General features: G+C 40.8%; 1 protein-coding gene across 4 annotated transcripts in view; it reads left to right on the forward strand.

The window, feature by feature from the left end:
• The window catches only part of bcas3 (BCAS3 microtubule associated cell migration factor), a 193,336-nt gene that overhangs the window by 169,884 nt on the left and 6,445 nt on the right, over positions 1–17,007 (forward strand). For all 4 annotated transcript variants that reach the window (XM_043258853.1, XM_043258854.1, XM_043258855.1 and 1 more), the window contains one exon: positions 9,313–9,480. In XM_043258853.1, coding sequence (XP_043114788.1) covers positions 9,313–9,480 — 168 coding nt within the window. The remainder of the gene's footprint in view (positions 1–9,312; positions 9,481–17,007) is intronic.

Consider the following 17,007-nt stretch of genomic DNA (forward strand, 5'->3'; position numbering starts at 1 on the left):
GTTATGTACTACTTTAATTTTGTAATGGACTCTTAATACATTTCTGTCTTACATCTTTGCATTTTATTATCTAGCTAAAAGACTCACAGATTTAATTCACCACATGCAATGTCAGCTGTGTCATTTCTAGATAAATCTGACTATTAAAATATTTATTTATTTATTTATTTTTTGTCTATTTCATTATTGATTCTTGACATTGATACATAATTAGTTTTTGTGAAGAGAAGCCGCCATAGAAAAGTAAAATCCAGTTCATCACTTTCTAACTGTATATTATCTAGTTTTTTTGTATGTATGTGTATATATTATGACTAGTTATAGTACAGAATACTATTTTCCTAATCATTAAAGCACCGCATGAATCTTTTTAGTTAGCAACAGTAAAAGTGTCAAGCAGATATGATTTTATTAGCATATATGTTTCCATCACTAAAGTCCTTTGCGGTGTTAGGTATTCTAAATAATAGTTGTTTTTTCAGATTACAGGTTTAAACCAATAGGAGACCTGGACTCCCAAATGAGGAGATTTGACACAAGTTGTTTAAGGCCTGTTTGTCCGGTTGGAACGGCGTGATGGATAAGCAGCTTTGAGTGCTGGAAGGAGAGAATGAGTGAAGTCCCAGGTGGGCGGCTGGATTTGGCCACAATCATATCAGATGCTCTTCAGTGGCCTGCAACACACAGTTCCAAACTCACTGACTGATGAGACTTTACTTCTCTCCTCAGTCTCTCCAATAAGATTACTTCCACTTAAGAGGGTTTAGACTTGACAGTGGATAGGAAAATATAACTATGGCTGCGTAGTCTGCTTAATAACTCGAAAACGCTCAGATTAAAGACACATTAGGCGGTGATTTCTCATTATCAAATGGGATTGTGACAGATTGCACCATGTCCAAATGAAAATCCTCTCTGCCTACTCTCTTTGCTGCCAAAGTGGGCCGTGACCTCTGCCTGGACCCTGGGGACGGCAGGCTGGCTCTTTGGCAGTACGGGTGGTGCTTGTCCTGCGTGGCCCTCGAGTCTGGAGATCAGAGCTGTTATTACTGTGAGGAGGCTTTGCTTTACGCTGCCACATCAGAACGTGGTGGTCCAGCGCTCAGCTTCACTAAACCTATAATTGAACTTTCGGCGCGATGCAGGAAGTGTTTGTAAGTGATTATAAGCAATATGTATCTCTAAATTAGACCTTTAATTAGCTTCACAGCTTGGTTTTCAGCTTTATCTGGAACAGTTTGCTTTTTAAGTTGGATTGATTGGATTGTGAAAAGAGGTTGCATGTTAAATAATTTAAATTGAATATTAATTAATATAAATATACATTTTCTGAATTTAATTTTACATACGTTTAACCAGAAAATATTATTTATTATTTATTTTACTTTTACAACCACAACAACAACAATTTGCTATTAAGAAAAGAAGAAATTAACAAATTAATGAATTAATACATGCATATATAGATTTAGTTTTGCTTTTGCACCTTGTCAAGTTTGCACTGACCAAGAGACCAAGTGAATATCTTATACTAAATTGTATATTAAATATTTATTATTATTGTTATTTTTATTGATTAATTGATTGATATTTCTGAATAGTTTTTCAATGTAGTAAAACAATAAGTATTAATTAGTTATATGTCTAAATAATTATAAATTAAAAAGTATTATTTCTTTTTGTTTTGTTTTTTTGTTATGATAATTATTATATGCTCATGTTTTGCTTGTGTAGCTTGTTCTGTGTCAGGTTTGCTCTGACCAAGATATACATTTTGTTTCTTTAATTGTAGGTACCGTTTAACTTAATTGCAAGTTGTTTACTTTTGTACATTAATGTACCTTCATTAGTTATTACATCATGACTTATCCAAATCAGGTTTACCAGCAAAGAGCTACAGTATCTGTTTTATGAATCCGACGTATACAGTTCTTCCCAAGCGTTATCAGGTTTAGTCTAGTAGTCCACTGCTGCTCTGTCATTGAAAGGGAGAACCAAGGGTCCTCCGACCTGGTGGCCAATCAAGTCATTGTTCCAGTCAGGTGTACAGTGCTTCCAATCAATCAGATCACTTTCTCTCATAGTGTGGCCTCTATGGTGCACATCACCGGTCTGATAGATAATGCCATCTGACAAGGCCAGGGCCCTGTGGACGTGTCTGTGCGAGGGGGAAACTCTACGGCGCTAACCTCCCATCTCACAGCCAGCTGAGACCTCTGTCCTCTGCACGTCTTCACTCTCTCTCTCTCACTTTCTCTCCTTTTCTCTCCTCCCCCAGTGGTGGACATGAGACAAATTGTTGTCCGTGCGATCCTAACTTAGTTAGCCGGACAAACGCAAGAATCACCGTCGCCATGTCTGTCTGAGCGTCCCTCCTCGTTACAAATGAGATCACAAAGCCCCCTGAGTGCCCTGAGCGCGACTTTCCATTTCTGCTCGCATGAGAATATCTAAATAAGATGCTGTTATTTAGTCATTGTGTGTTAAGGCAACAGTAAACAGAATGCAGCGCAAGTTTGTTTTTGCTGGGTCATTTCCTGACTGAAAGTGTGAACTATCAAGACCTTTGGAAATGCAAACACTGTAAATAAATGCTGAAAGAGACACAGAGAGAGTGTTTTTGCTTTGGACTTGTTGGACTTGAAATGGCGGGCAGTAAAATATATCTGAATAGCTAAGTGACATGGGTATAAACTAATTTAAATGCTAACCAATTGGTTAAAAGCCAGTAATTAATCATTTTATGTAAATTAATAATACTTTTATATGCTGCAATTCAGTTTAGCCATCACAAAGTGTAATACATCCTGGTTTCATGTAGACTATTTTTTGTGAGAGCAAAGTTCTTAGTATTTATATCAGGGATGCATTTCTGTAGTCAAGCCAGATCTAACAGGAATGTTACATTTCAGATTTATTGCATGAACCTAATGCATACAGTATTTGTCCCTGTGTGCATCTTCATTTCTCTGAGGTATTAGAAGTATGTGTGTGTGAGACTGACATAGAAAGTGAGTACAGGTGTGTGTTTGTGTTATGTGGGGATTAAGGCCATGTCCATCCGTCAACTGCGGGCTGGCAGACTCAGGCGGTGCGTGGGCTCGAGTTTCCGCCGGCAACAGCGGTCTGATGGATGGGGTCTGCTGGGATGGGCGGTATTGTGATTAATGTGGATACTCACCCCTAGCGCCAGATTTTACGCGTCTCTCATAGATCTGAGAAACACGTCCACACACACACACGGTATGCTTTGACGACACCCTGTCTGTCTGTCTGTCTATCCGTCAGTCTGTCTTTTTCTGTCTCTCTATCATTTGTTGGTTTGGTAACTTATTAATTTGACAGTTTGTTTGTTAAGTTTGAAGTTTATTCATTTAGTAGCTCATATGTGGTTCAATGGTTTGTTTGTTCTTTTAGCATTTTGTTCATTTATGATTTAATAGTTTGTTTGTTCGATTAGTAGTTTGCTCTTTGTTTCTTTAGTAGTTTGTTCATGTGTGTTTCGATGGTTTGTTCATTGGTTTAGTTGCTTAGTTGTGGTTCAGTAGATTCTGTAGTGTGTTTGGTCTTTCGTTTAGTGGTTTGCTCGATAGTTTATTAAGTTGATATTTTTTCATCTGTTCTAGTTTGTTCATTGGTTGATAAGTGTGTTTGATCTATAAATCTTCAAACAAAGAGGCTTTTAAAACTTTTTTCTACATTTTTAGAACTTTTACTTCACAAGCTTTGCCATTCTAGTTACAAATGTTATATAATTTTTTTCATTTGAATTCTTTTTAATTGTAATACCTTACCTTATGTTCAAATTGTTATTCTGCTTTGTTTACATTTAAAATTAAATTCAGTAAAAATGTAAAAGATTTTTAGTTTATTTCTGAATAGTGCACAAAAACGTGTTGTTTTCTAGACATCTTTTTTATTGTCAGCTGAGTTGGACTGATTCATTTTACAAGTCCAACACAGTCCAAGTAATCGATTCTCTAAAATTTTTTACAAATATTACAATTTGCCAACTGTGATTGCCGTGAACTCTTACCACGCTGAAGGTTATTGACAAGAGCAGTGTAGCAACTGTGTATGTTGTTGTTTTAAATAAGATCCGATAGTATTTTGAGTGCTGATTGTTGAGTCAAGCCCTGGCGTCATGTTTTGTTCGTGGATCGGTGCGGCCCCGTAGGGTTTGGCTCTGGCGAGCGCGGGGAGGGGTTCGATAAGTTCCAGCCTGTCAGAGAAATGAATGCACTCAAGTAGCTGTGAAACACATTAGCTTCTCAGCATAAACAAGACGTCTGCCTCATTAAGTTACAGCGTAATACAATACTCTTCCATATCAATTAGGCGTCCCTGCCACTTTGGCTGGTGGAAAACGGCTTCTCGTTCTTTCCCTCTCCATCATTAGGCTGTGTTCTGTTTACACGGACTCCATCAGTTTCATTTATTAGAAAAGCCCCGGGACACACCTAATATGCGATCACTGTTTAACTCAGAAGCATATATTACGCTAATGTGCCGAAGTCCGCCGTGAGTGGTGAAAGACTCGACCGATCAACACTCGAATGTGTGTATGCAGTGTGTTTGCGTGCCTGTGTGTGTGAACCCCGCCGAACAGGGCCATGGGAGTGTGCTCTCTCGCCCGAGCTGTCAGTGAGCGGGGCAGTTTGTCAGCAAACACACCCTGCAGGGTCTGCTCTGCGTCAAGCGTATCATTCTCCTTTAATCATTGCCGGGACCGCGGCGCTCTTTATTATTAACGCGGTCCCATGGCCCCCGATTCGTAAAGAGAAGGAACTGGAAAAGAGAAACACACAGCAGTGTTGTCCCAAGCGAGGTCGCATTCGTTTCTGCCCTCGTTTATTTCCCGGACGTCGAGCGAGAACCGCAGAGGCTGCATCAGCCACGCTGTTCGCTAATGCTGATGTTTGATGTTGAGTTATGGGGTTCTGAGGGCTTCTGAGAGCAACTAATGAGAAGAGTGGCTTGAACTTGGAAATGGAGGTGGATGGGACGAGTTCAGCTGCCCCAGTCCTGCCTGGAATCACTCTTAAGCGGACCTTATATAAACCAGTGGGTTTGATATTGATGAGGCCCTCACTGGTCACAACATCACCCCTATTGCTTTAATCATCAATGCAATGGGTTTCTTCTGACATTAGTACGGTTCACATAACACCTGTGCACTCTATCAGATGGGGGCTTGTGAAAGCTCTTGTATGTTTTTGTAATCTTGACACCGACACAATCATTTAGTATATAAAACCTTACACGAACTTCATGATTTTGATTTCTAGTGGTAAATTTAAGGCCTCCTTTACATAATAGCACGTAATAGAATGTTGTTGTTTTTACCAAACTGATTCTCATTCACTCCAACACTTACGTCAAAGTAATCTAATAATACAATCACATTTGCATTGATATCTTCAATAGATGTGGTAAAAACTATTTAAAACCATCTAAAATATCTATCCTATTACCTAAAATGCATGTTAATGCTAGATGTAGTGAGTTTTTGGCTTCCTGTTTACGCCTCTTCTCCATCCCATCTCTCAGCGGAATGAATAAGTGTTTTGAAACCATATATAATTAAAGAAGGAGAACACAAAGGGCAGAGCGTGTGAATACATAAAAACATAGGCTTCTCTTAATCTGTTAAAGGTGTTCGTGAGCCCAGGCAGGATTTACTAATCTAGATAAGCTCAATGGGTGCTTTATGATCCAGCGCTATGATCATTTCACAACCCTTTTGTGGAGACACCAGGTCATCATAACTCTTAGCGGCATTATCACGGATTTAACCCTGATTTTTGATCCTCCTCCTGCAGGAAGAGCCGTTTCACACCCATAGAGTGAATAAAGGTGTTTTTATGAATAGGAGACACAATGTCTCTGAATACACTTTCGCACTGACAATTTAAGAAGCCCCAGCCAGTGCCACACACGAAGCATTGCTCTCTTGGCTATTAAAGGTTTAAGGCTAATTGTCAGACGGCGCTCTGTTTTTCTAAGTTTGCCGACCTGGCTTTTGAGCGGGGCGGAGAGTGCCGTGGCTGAGTGAGCCGGAATCCATTGTGTGAAAGAGAGCGTAAAAGCCCGGTGAGGGTATTGATGGGATTACTCACACTCTCACAGCTAAAGAGCGAGAGTGAAAAGAGAGAGCGAGGGAGTAAATGATTTAAAAGGCAGTGTAATGTAATGAGGATGGGGGCCTTGGAGGTGGGGGAAAAGACTTCCTTATGGCCATCTATCTGACTGCTAATCCTCAGAGCTTACATCTACATTAACACTCACACATCGCCGCTAAACACTTCTGGCAGCTTTTGGGTCCATATCGCTCTAGCTGTGGTGCGCTCTACTGCAGCGCTGTCAGTCTGGCTTTTAGGAGCCGTTGATGCTGTGTGTGTCTGTATACCGGCGGCACTTTAAAGTGGTCTCTGATTAAGAGCCAGTGAAAGCAGGGTACACACCGAGGAGCTGGAGGGCACGGAAATAAAGCCGGCCTGAGTGCCCAGTGTCGCTCTTATCTGGAGAGTTGGATGGCTTGATCTCTTCAAAGAGGACACTCACTCGAGCAAGGCCATAATCAACTGATAATAAAGTTTACTTGACTAACTGCAGGCCTCTAATGAATTCTGGCCATGCTGCTTTCCCACTGGTTGCCACCAAAATTTTAGTAATCAGTTTTATTAGTAGTTAGTCATAGTGTTTTTTGTATTTTAGCTTATTTAAATGTTTTTGTTTTCTTTATTTTAGTTAGCTTATAGAATTTTTGTGAATTGCCATCTAAATGCTTTTATTACATGATCATAATCAACACAGTATGTTTACCATACTGTGCTGATCATGTGGACACTTCATGTTCCTACTCCCCTGTCCTCCCTCTACCCTCTTCTAAATAAAAGTGGCAGAAGGCCAGAAAAAGGTGGAGGTCTTCTCGGCAGGGGCAGTTCAAGCAGATGCCTTGTTGGACAAACGACAGCCTGTGATTTACACACTGTCCTTTTTCCACGAGAAGCCTGTTTGTTTTTAGATACAAGTGAGCAACATTACACAAGTCTAACACACTTTCCTGGGGATAATTGCTTGTTAGCTCAATTTCACTTATGGCCCCTTAATAAAACCTAATTGAATTAGCCCCACCTTTGCTGTTCTCTTAGGTGTTTACGCTTCTCTGGTACCCCTTGTAGCCCAGAAACGGGATAATGCGTGTCCCCTGCATGCCTCAGTAAACCTGCCATAACCCAAGGCTTTCAAGGTGAATGTTCTTTGAACTAAATAAAGAAAATCTAAAAAATGAGATAAGTAGCCCAGCGTTTGCCAACATCTAGGAGATGACTAACCCACATGGGTTTTATGATAGTAAAAAACCCATGTGACGTTTTTTTTTCCCTCCTGCCTGTTAAATGTTAACATCACATCCTCATACCTCAGTGGTTCAAACAGTGGAGAATCAAAAGAGAGAAGAACACACGGGGATCCACGTGGATCCGCTCAGGCCTCCTGTCTCACCCAGAACCTGCGGCTGGCGTTTTATTATTGAATTGGTGAGGCTGAGCTCTGACGGGTGTGAATAATGCGGAATGTGGGCTGTGGCGGCTGTCAGCCAGTCTGATGAAGAGATCTTCCCTATTGGTGGGGATGAACTTCTGACCCCACATCCTCTGTGCCGTTCTCCTTCAGCTGTTTAGCTGCTTTAAAATAATGTTCACAGACGTACAGCCTCCTACACTTTTAGCAGTTTGATGGTTCTGAGCGTGAAAGAAAGCACTTTGCTCTGGTCAGGTCTTTCTTGTCTTTCTTCTGAACAGGTTGCTGACCAATAAGCTGAGCTGTCAAAGTTTAGAGACAGTAATATTTATGTATTTATTAATTTCATTGATCATGATTTTAACAAAACAATAAGCAGCACACTGTTTTAAAATGTTAATATAAAGAAGTATTGTTTCAAGAGCACCAAATCATTTCTGAATGATCATGTGACCCTTAAGACTGGAGTATGGCTGATGAGAATTTCAGCTTTGCCATCAAAGGAATAAATGACATAACTCTTTTTTTTAAATATACTTTACAATATTGTTATTATTTAATCTTTATTAAATAAATGCAGTCTGGGTGATTATAAGAGACAAAAAAGACAATGTAGTGACTCCAAATCAACAGGCGGTGTATATTTATTGTATATTTTGTTGGTCATTTTAATTCATATAGTTTAATTTTTAAGCAAATGTTTGTGTTCAAAATTATTTTTATTTTATTGATTTGATTGAAAGATGATTCATGTATTCATTTTTTGGTATTATGAAATTTATTATCAAATCTCATAAAAGTGCTGTTCGGTGTATGTGCTTTAGTGTCTTGGTGACAAACAGAGCTGTTGATTGTGGGTGGCAGGTACGGTTGGCATTCCCACTCTGCCTCCGCAGGAAGTTGCTTTGATGGCAGGCCTGTTGACTCGAGCGATTTCAGTGCTTTGAGGAGTCAATGGCAGACACGGGACAAACAGCTTTTTATGAAGTGGTATGAAGTTATCTGCTGTCTGTGAGTCTGGCTGGGCTGGTGTTTTACAGCAGATAACGCCAGGCCTCTTGCCTCCCTATCAGCGCTGCGCCACCGGCCACCCTCGCTCCTCTCTCGCCCGCGCATTAGCGCCTGTCAGAGGCCTCGAGTGTGGCTGAGGGTTTGCAGGGGAGGCCAGACAAGGCCAGATAGCCGTTGGCCTGCAGATCAAAGGGTCTCCCTACAGGCCGTTCAGATAAAGCAGCTGTATTTCATGCTGCAGGTATCTATAACAGAAAGACGCCACTGTCTGAAATGCAGCATCACGGGACACAGACAAACTGCACTTTCTTGACACCCCCCCTCCTTATGCAATATCTATTTTATTGGCCTAGGCGCTTATTGCTGGAAAAAATGAGCCCAGTGTTTTTGTTTGAAGTCATATTGGCCCACAGTGGTGTTTTTCAGGGGTCAGTCATTTCCTCTTTGCTATCCCAGTCTGAGGAAGGTGGGGGTCGGATGGGCCTCGAACTGCTATGTGTGCCAGATGAAACACAGATAGCTGTTTATGACCTCCGAGTTACACCAGCATAGCCATAGACACTTTTCAGCTTCATTTTGCATTATGACTTCAGTGAGACTTACAGAATACTTGCAAGTCAGTACGCTGTGATTTCGGTACATTCATCATCATAAAATTTGATAATCAACATTAGAAAAGGACAGAAAAAACTGCAGTTTGCACAAATAAAATTGCACTGTGAAGCAAAATCGTGCTTTGAACTGTTGTTCTTCTCTCCGTTTTTTTTTCTCTGGCAGGCATGTTTGACCGCAGCGTCACCCTGCTGGAGGTGTGTGGCAGCTGGCCTGAGAGTTTCGGACTGCGTCACATGTCCTCTGTGGAAGCCACGGAAGAGGGCCTGAAGGAGAGGCTGGCAGATGCAATGTCAGAGTCGCCCAGCAGAGACATAGTGGGCTCTGGGACAGGTGAGTGGAATTATGCACATCTTATAGGTAGTGGATTTCAGATAACATACCAGTAAAAGGAACAGATTTAAAAGCACGTCTCACATTTTTGTTCTTAAAAAGTAATGTTTCAAACGTTCTGGTCTTTGGGGCCCAGAATAACATTGGATTCCACTGAATTTCTTTGTATGGGACATATTTATTTTATGTGATGTTCAAAAGGAGAATATGTTATGATGTCTGTGTATATGGAGATAAAAAGGTATAAAACTGCCACTATTATAAACCTTTCAAAATGCACTAGTATGAACTTTTTGTACATATTGCCAGCTTTGTACTCTTTTTCTGAGACTGTATAGAAAAAAAAAATTCTTATCTTTTGTTTTGTTAAAGACCCACCAAAAGAACTTCAGTCAAGTTTGTTCTTCTCATTAGTAGCTCATTAAGCCCCAAAGCAAACTAACTCCCACAGAAGTTAATAAGGTAAACCCTATTTTGTTCGATTTGCTCTTGCTAATTCCTCCAGTGACTAGGGGAATCAGTTACGTCTTCTCAATCCTGTTTGAATTACACAGAGATAAGAATACGTCCTGCCGTATTTACGTGATTTCTCGTACAGATCTTGGAAAAGACGCATTTCAGAGGTTTTACAATAACAAATTAGGTCATTCGCATTGAGGCGGCCGGGCGAAGCGAAATGAGGGGGGAAATTGCCACTCTTGACAATCCAAATGTTTAACTCATTTAGGAAGCTGCTGCTCTCCGGCCCTCCCCCTCGTCTGAACAAGACTTTCTTTGATATCTGGAGAAGATGGAGGTTGGATCCTGGACGCCGCTGCTTGGAGCAGCGAGGTCACAAGGCCCTAATGCATTTAGCATCGACTGGCCCTCTCTCGTAGCGCGTCTATTAGGCACTAATTTGATTTGTACCTATTCATTTGCAGTCCCTGCAGCAGCACTGAGTTGGCCCTCTCCATAATTGGTTCTGTCTCTATTTTTGCATCATTAGATTAAGCCCGACTCCCGGACACTTGTAGTCTGCGCTTGTCCGTCCATTTATACAGCCTAATGTAACACAAAATTCATTACTGATCACATTACTCTCAACTTTTGGCCCCACGGGCTGGCGGATGAATGTAACGTTAAGCATCTCCTGAAGCAGGAAACCCAGAGTACGGACGAAAAATGGATTGCGGCGAGAGGCTCTAAATAAACAGCACGGTGGCTGGGGACAGGGTGCTGGAGCCTCTGATGAGCGCTAGCCATCCGTTATGTCAGTCTGTGTCTTTTTCACCCAGACGTCCGACTGCAGTTAGGAATCGGTGCCAGACTTTAAGAGTTTGAGCCATTTCCATTCGGGTCTTTGTTGAAGGTACCGACTAATGTGGCAGTAAGTGCTGAGAGTAACGGCCGAATATTGGTAATTACCCTATAGTCGTCCAGAGTACCCTCTTCATTTGTTGTCATGGGTCGTGTCTGGGTTGTGTCTAGACAATAACTGGCTTTCTGTGAAAGGTCTTTCAGGATTCATGTGCAACGTAATACAGTATGTTTGTATGTGCGATTACATTTGATAGAGTGTAAGAGAATGCTATGAATCTGTCAATTTCCATCCCAAAAAAACTGAGGAAAGTGACTAAATAAAAATTATGAAATTGGCATACAACTGTACATTTTGAAAATTCTTGCACTGTACTATTCAAAAGTCTGTGATCATGTTTTTTTTTAGATAGCTGTTTTTGAATTAAGTCTCTTATGCTCACCATAGCTTCACTAATTAGAAAAAAAGGTACAAACATAAATACAAAATATTTACATTATATATATATATATAATATGTGTGTGTGTGTGTGTGTGTTATGATTTCTGAAGTGACACCTAGAGTAATGGCTGCTGGCTGAAAATCATCACACATACACACACACATATATATATATATATAAAGTGGATACATAGGTAGATAGATAACACCGTCTGTATTAGGTAAATAATAATTTATTTATTTGTTATTTATATATATATATTTATTTATTTTAATTATAAATTAATGGATCCCAATTTCATCATCTCTTCCAGTGAGTAAGTGTCATAATATTATTCTTAGACGTTTCACAGATTCACAGGTTTGCCATCTAGACACGACTTTACAGCTGATGTGGGATTTATCTGCGTGGTTGTAAAGCAGCGTGGGATTGTATCGTTGAGCTGTGGGTGAGCCAGTGCATCTGCATATGTAATACCTGGACAGCTTTCTTTGTAGTTGTGGGACGCTTCGTTTAATAAGGCAGGTTCAGCCGGGAGCCTCTTTGAAGGGTCGAAAGCATATGGTTCGACACTTAGCATCTCCTCACGCACAGGCGCTTCTTCAGAAGAGGATTGTAGCGTCAGGGGACATCTTAGACTCTTCTTCTACTTTATCAGTCGCTAACTACTTCTCCATGTTTCATTCCATCTATCCCTTTCCTCCAGTCCACAGATTTCGCATTCTTGCATAGTCTAACAACAATGAGATTGGAAAACTGAGAACTGGGAATTTATCCCCATGCAGATAATAGAGAGCGAATAAAGGTAATAGCAAGACTTCCAGTTTACAGTCACGCAAGGAATGTAAGAGAAAACTCTTGAAATGCAGTCATCTTAAAATTAGATTTTGGCTAGCGGCATAATGTTGCAAATTGGATTTTTGTCATTGGTGCTAACCTAACGTAAATTCTATTTAAGCGGGGGGAAGAGGACAGGCCTCAACCCTGTCAAGAGCGGTGTCCCTCCCCACACCACCGCTGCCAGTGTTTACTGAGGTTACACACAGGGATTATGTCTCTGTCATTCCTCATTACTTCAGCTGCCCCAAAAAAACACATTTATATCTATTTCCCCGTTAAGCCTACAGTACTGAGTGCACACTCTCAAATCCCCATCCCCCTTTAGCCTTACAGAGCTCTCAGAAAGACTGTTAAAAATTTGATAATGCTAATACACTGTCTGTCTTTAAACAAAATGCTGCAGCAAATATTTTTCTCACATTTGATTTATTATAGCGTATCAGTTCATTTGCTTCACAGCTCAAAATTAGATCGTTTTTCTAGTTGTAGTAGTAGTAATGATGGTGGTCATAACTTGTAATAATTAGCATAGCAATGCTTAAATGTTGTTTATGCTTCTTCATTGATATGAAGATTTGAATGCATGTTTGTATGTTTTGTGGTTGATTAGCACAGTACTGTGATTATGGAAAGGTTTTACAGTAATTGTGTGTCAAAGTTGAAAGGACTCTCCTTTGCAGTCTAGTGAACCAAATATACGTGTTCTTTTAAAATTATTAAGGCCGATGGGTTTTTGTGCACTTGAAGGAGAGCCCACACTATTGGAGCCGGACATGCCACAATAGCTTCATTGTGAAGAGGATGTTAGCGACAGCTCTCAAGCACACTCTCTTTCTTTCTTCCTCTCCTTCCTCTTCATTCTTGAGAATTCAGTTCGACCCTCAGGGCAGAGCTTTACTGTGACAGCAACACGCGTACATACTCTCTAAAACACACATACACAACACCTTTATATATACTCACACATCAATGTTGTTAGCTTTTAGTTATAATTTATAGCGTTGCTAACTGCTTATTCAGCTTGACTTTAGTTGAACTACTTTAATTTATGAATATCTGGTTGCTCGTTAAACTACAGTTTTGAAAGTAGCTTCCCAAAACTGAAACGCTCACATGGCTGGCCATTGAACAGTCATGCATGGCAGCTGGTAAAAGAAAGAACACATGTACACGAGCATAGTTTTCCTGACACAAATGGACACTTGCATGCTGTGACCACCACTGAGCTGACTGAACTGTGACCGGCTGAACTTATGATGATTAGAGCTTTTGTCACGAAACTATGAACAATGCACTTACATCCGCCAGTAACACACGTCTGTACATACTTCTCCGATGGCTAGACACTCCAGGGCGCCAAAAATCTGTCTTCCTCTCGATTGGCTGTTAGCACTCATGAAAGAAGCAGGATGTTTGTTTTCCAACCTCTCCAAAGCCATCAAAACATTCATCACTCGATATTTTAGCCTTTGCATACTAGTTGTCACAGTTTTAGTTTATAAAATTGTCAGGTCCTGTTTGAACTGTTTCTTTTGTGATTGAGTTAATTGTCTGACCAGGAATTGGTTATTAGTCGGCTCTCACGGAATCTGCGTGCAGAACTGCACAGAAAGCTCCTCAGGTTTCCATAGAATTAGAATGACGTCATACTGAAAAGTCCCAGAGTGCTTGTGTGTTTATTTAATACTTTGGCCAGTTTGATGATGTTTTCAGCAATAAATAATCATGTTGTATTCTCGTCTTAAATTAAAGCTTGTTTAAAATTATTCTGTAGAAATCAGGTGATTTTCTTTTCCAAATAAGTACCGAAAATTGAACGTCTTGCTGCTGACTGGCAGGACTAATAGTTTGAATTTAGAGTAGATTTACAATAAATATCTGTGGTGATGCTTACTCAGGTTGAGTCTTACCATCTACTTTTTCATGTATAATAGCAAAAAATTGAGGTACTGTTGACAATTAGGCATGAAAATGTATCAAGCAGGCCTTAAGTTGGTCATTACTGGCATAGCAGATTATCACAGTGAACAATAGGGTAGATCTGTTCAGGGTGTACTGGAAACCCTCCATTGTTTGCTTGCTTGTTTAATGGCAGTAATATTCCCTGTTTGAATTGGACTAACTCAACAAGTATTCTTTCACCAAATCGCATGCTATTATCAAAAAGAGTGTTCCATGTCTTAATCTCACGGCTCATTTTAATGTAGTGCGATAGTCATCACTAAAGCAACAAGACACAGCTGAAAGCACAGCAGCCCAGTCATTCGCCATGCAAAGGACTTAGCTTGTGCTAATCAATCATCCGCCACCTATACGCGGCACACGGACGATGGATTGCATAAACAAACCCAGCTCTAATCTGGCTCTGCTCAATCTCCTCAAGTTCCTCAGTGGAAGTGTGCTGGACCATGAAGTAGCGCTGCAAGACTGTAGTGTTTAGCTGCTCTGGTACATGTTTTTTGTAAGTATAAATACATCCATATGTCATTTTGATCTTCCTTTTTTTTTTTTTTAACCCACCCCTCTGTAAACTGCATCTCTTCCTGCACTCAGGGCCTCTGCATTTATGGGCAACAAGACAGGCGTGATCATAGAGATATTAGGTCCATTTCTGCATGCTGTGTTGATCTGACCTCTGTGGAGCTGTTGCTGTGGATAGGGCCTGCAGCTCTCAGTGAGTTTACTGTGCCATTGACCCTGATGTTGAGCTCAGCTGTAGCTGACATCATTACTTACGTTGTCTGAGACCAGGGACACAGATATTAGAAAGTGAGGTGGTATTAGTGCATGGCGAGATGTGTAGTGAGATGGCCAGGAGGGGAATGAAGTGTGAAAACAGGAACAAAATTATTATTTCCTTGACTCAACACTCACCCGTTCATCCCATGATCAGTCTCTTCAGTCCAGCTGAGGTTTGAGAGTAATATACAGCGACAGAGTGAGACGATGAAGAAGAATTCCAGCATTTAGAGGCTTTCTCCATAATTGACACATTGGGCCTATATATCATTTATTTTAGCATTTATCCCCAGTTTTTCCCCCCTCTTACTTTTTCTAGCCTACAAACTAGTTGCTAAAACAGTAAAGAAAAGAACGGAAGCTGGGATTGAGGGTAGAAACCGAAGCTTGCAGTAAATGGGCTTTTTGTGGGATTTTTTGAGACTGCACTTAACAGCTCGCTCAAGGGAGCGACAGTCAGAAAATAGCGGCTCGGAAAGAAAGAAGGGAGAAAGAACGTGAGACAGCTGAGGGGGTGGAAGGAGCACTTTTAAAAGATGTTCCAGGATGTCTAGACATGGTGTTGGTGAAACATGACGAAAGCGCCAGGCATTTGAGAGCGCTGCAAATGGAAGCAAGAGGCAGGTGTCGGTGAGACATGCTACGTGTCAGAGCCGTGATTCCACAACCGATCCGGACTCATAGGGCATTTACTGTGTTTAGCCTCTCCGGAGTATAAGGAAGAGTTCATTATTCAATACCACACTTACCTGGCTCTTTCCTACTTCTCCAAACTCTTCCTCACTCTCCTTTCACATCTACACATGTGCTGTATATATATCAGTAAAAGAGGTTGCATGAATTAGTGATAGAGGACATAATGGAGGGTTTCTTGAAGGCGCAGCTGAAAGGCGTTACAGCGCTAACGGTCCGCACCGATATGAGATCACTGACCTGACTGCAGCACTTTCCAGGAAAGTGAAAAGAGGATGTGAAGAGCGAGTGTGACTGTCGCTGCCTGCACCGCTGCCTCTCTTTCACACACACACACACACACACACACACACACACGGTTCTCTAATGGCCTCACACTTAGGAAAGCACTCCCGCATGCCTCTTTCAAAGCTGTGAATAAACATTTTCTCTCTTTCTTCCTCTAGAGGCGTTGCAACACTTTCAGGTGATTGTTCGCTCAAAGAGGACAACATCATTTAGTGCTATTATTTAATTGCTTAGTGATGATCTGAGCGAAATGGCAATTATGCAAAGCAGAAAACACATCGCTGTTTATTTTCGAACGCGTTTGCGCTGCACATGAAAGTCCAGTTTGGTGTTGGCGAGCACGTGCCTGCTTGAGCTTCAGGGTGAGTGAGTGAGTGAGTGAGCAGTGGTGCTTTTCAGTGAAAGACCAGCTGAGTGCAGGATTCCTCCTTGGGCTACAGGGCTTTAATGAACCTCACTCCATCAGCAAGACTTGTGTGTGTGTGTGTGTGTGTGTGTGTGTGTGTACACATCTTAGGATGCTTGGCATGGCGTACTGCTCCGCGGCCGTCACATTGACCATGCCCATCAATCAAAGAGACATAAAGCAATATGGACAGCAATTAAATCAACTAATTGAATCAAAACTCAAATTAAGCCACCAGCCTGAGTGGTTTGTAATTGTAAATGGCATGAGCCTTCCATCCCACTAGCTTAAATTTGAGACCTGCGCCTTGAGCAACTATTTAACCAATTACTCTGCTAGCAGTAATAGACCTTCTTAATGCTGCCGGAATCTGAGTGATTTTGTTTGACTTGGGTTTTTATTCAGAGGCTGTGGTCTAGTTGTAGCCTGTGCGATAAATGCGAAATCAGTCGTGTTTGTTATCTTAATGGATTTGGCCACGTTTAGTCCATTTAGCACATTTGGAAAGTTTGCTATCACTGTATACTATTCAGAAACCATTTAAATAAACCAATTGAATTGCAAAAGAAATCATTTGAGAGCCATTAGCGGTGTTGCTAAGACCAGAATCGCTACAAAGTTTAACCATGCCCTTGCTTTCTGGAGACGTCTTTCTCGTTCATTTTGTCCATAGAGATTCATAAAATAAAGAGTTTCAAGGTATAAGTCACAACATTACAAATTGGATTTTGAAGCAAAATAATAAAACAAAAAAAGGTACAACATACATTTGGTGTCTTTAAATAGATTTAAGAATGAGATTTATTTTCAGTTGAGAAA

The sequence above is a fragment of the Puntigrus tetrazona genome, chromosome 15 (genome assembly GCF_018831695.1).
Source record: "Puntigrus tetrazona isolate hp1 chromosome 15, ASM1883169v1, whole genome shotgun sequence".
Classification (NCBI taxonomy): Eukaryota; Metazoa; Chordata; class Actinopteri; order Cypriniformes; family Cyprinidae; genus Puntigrus; species Puntigrus tetrazona.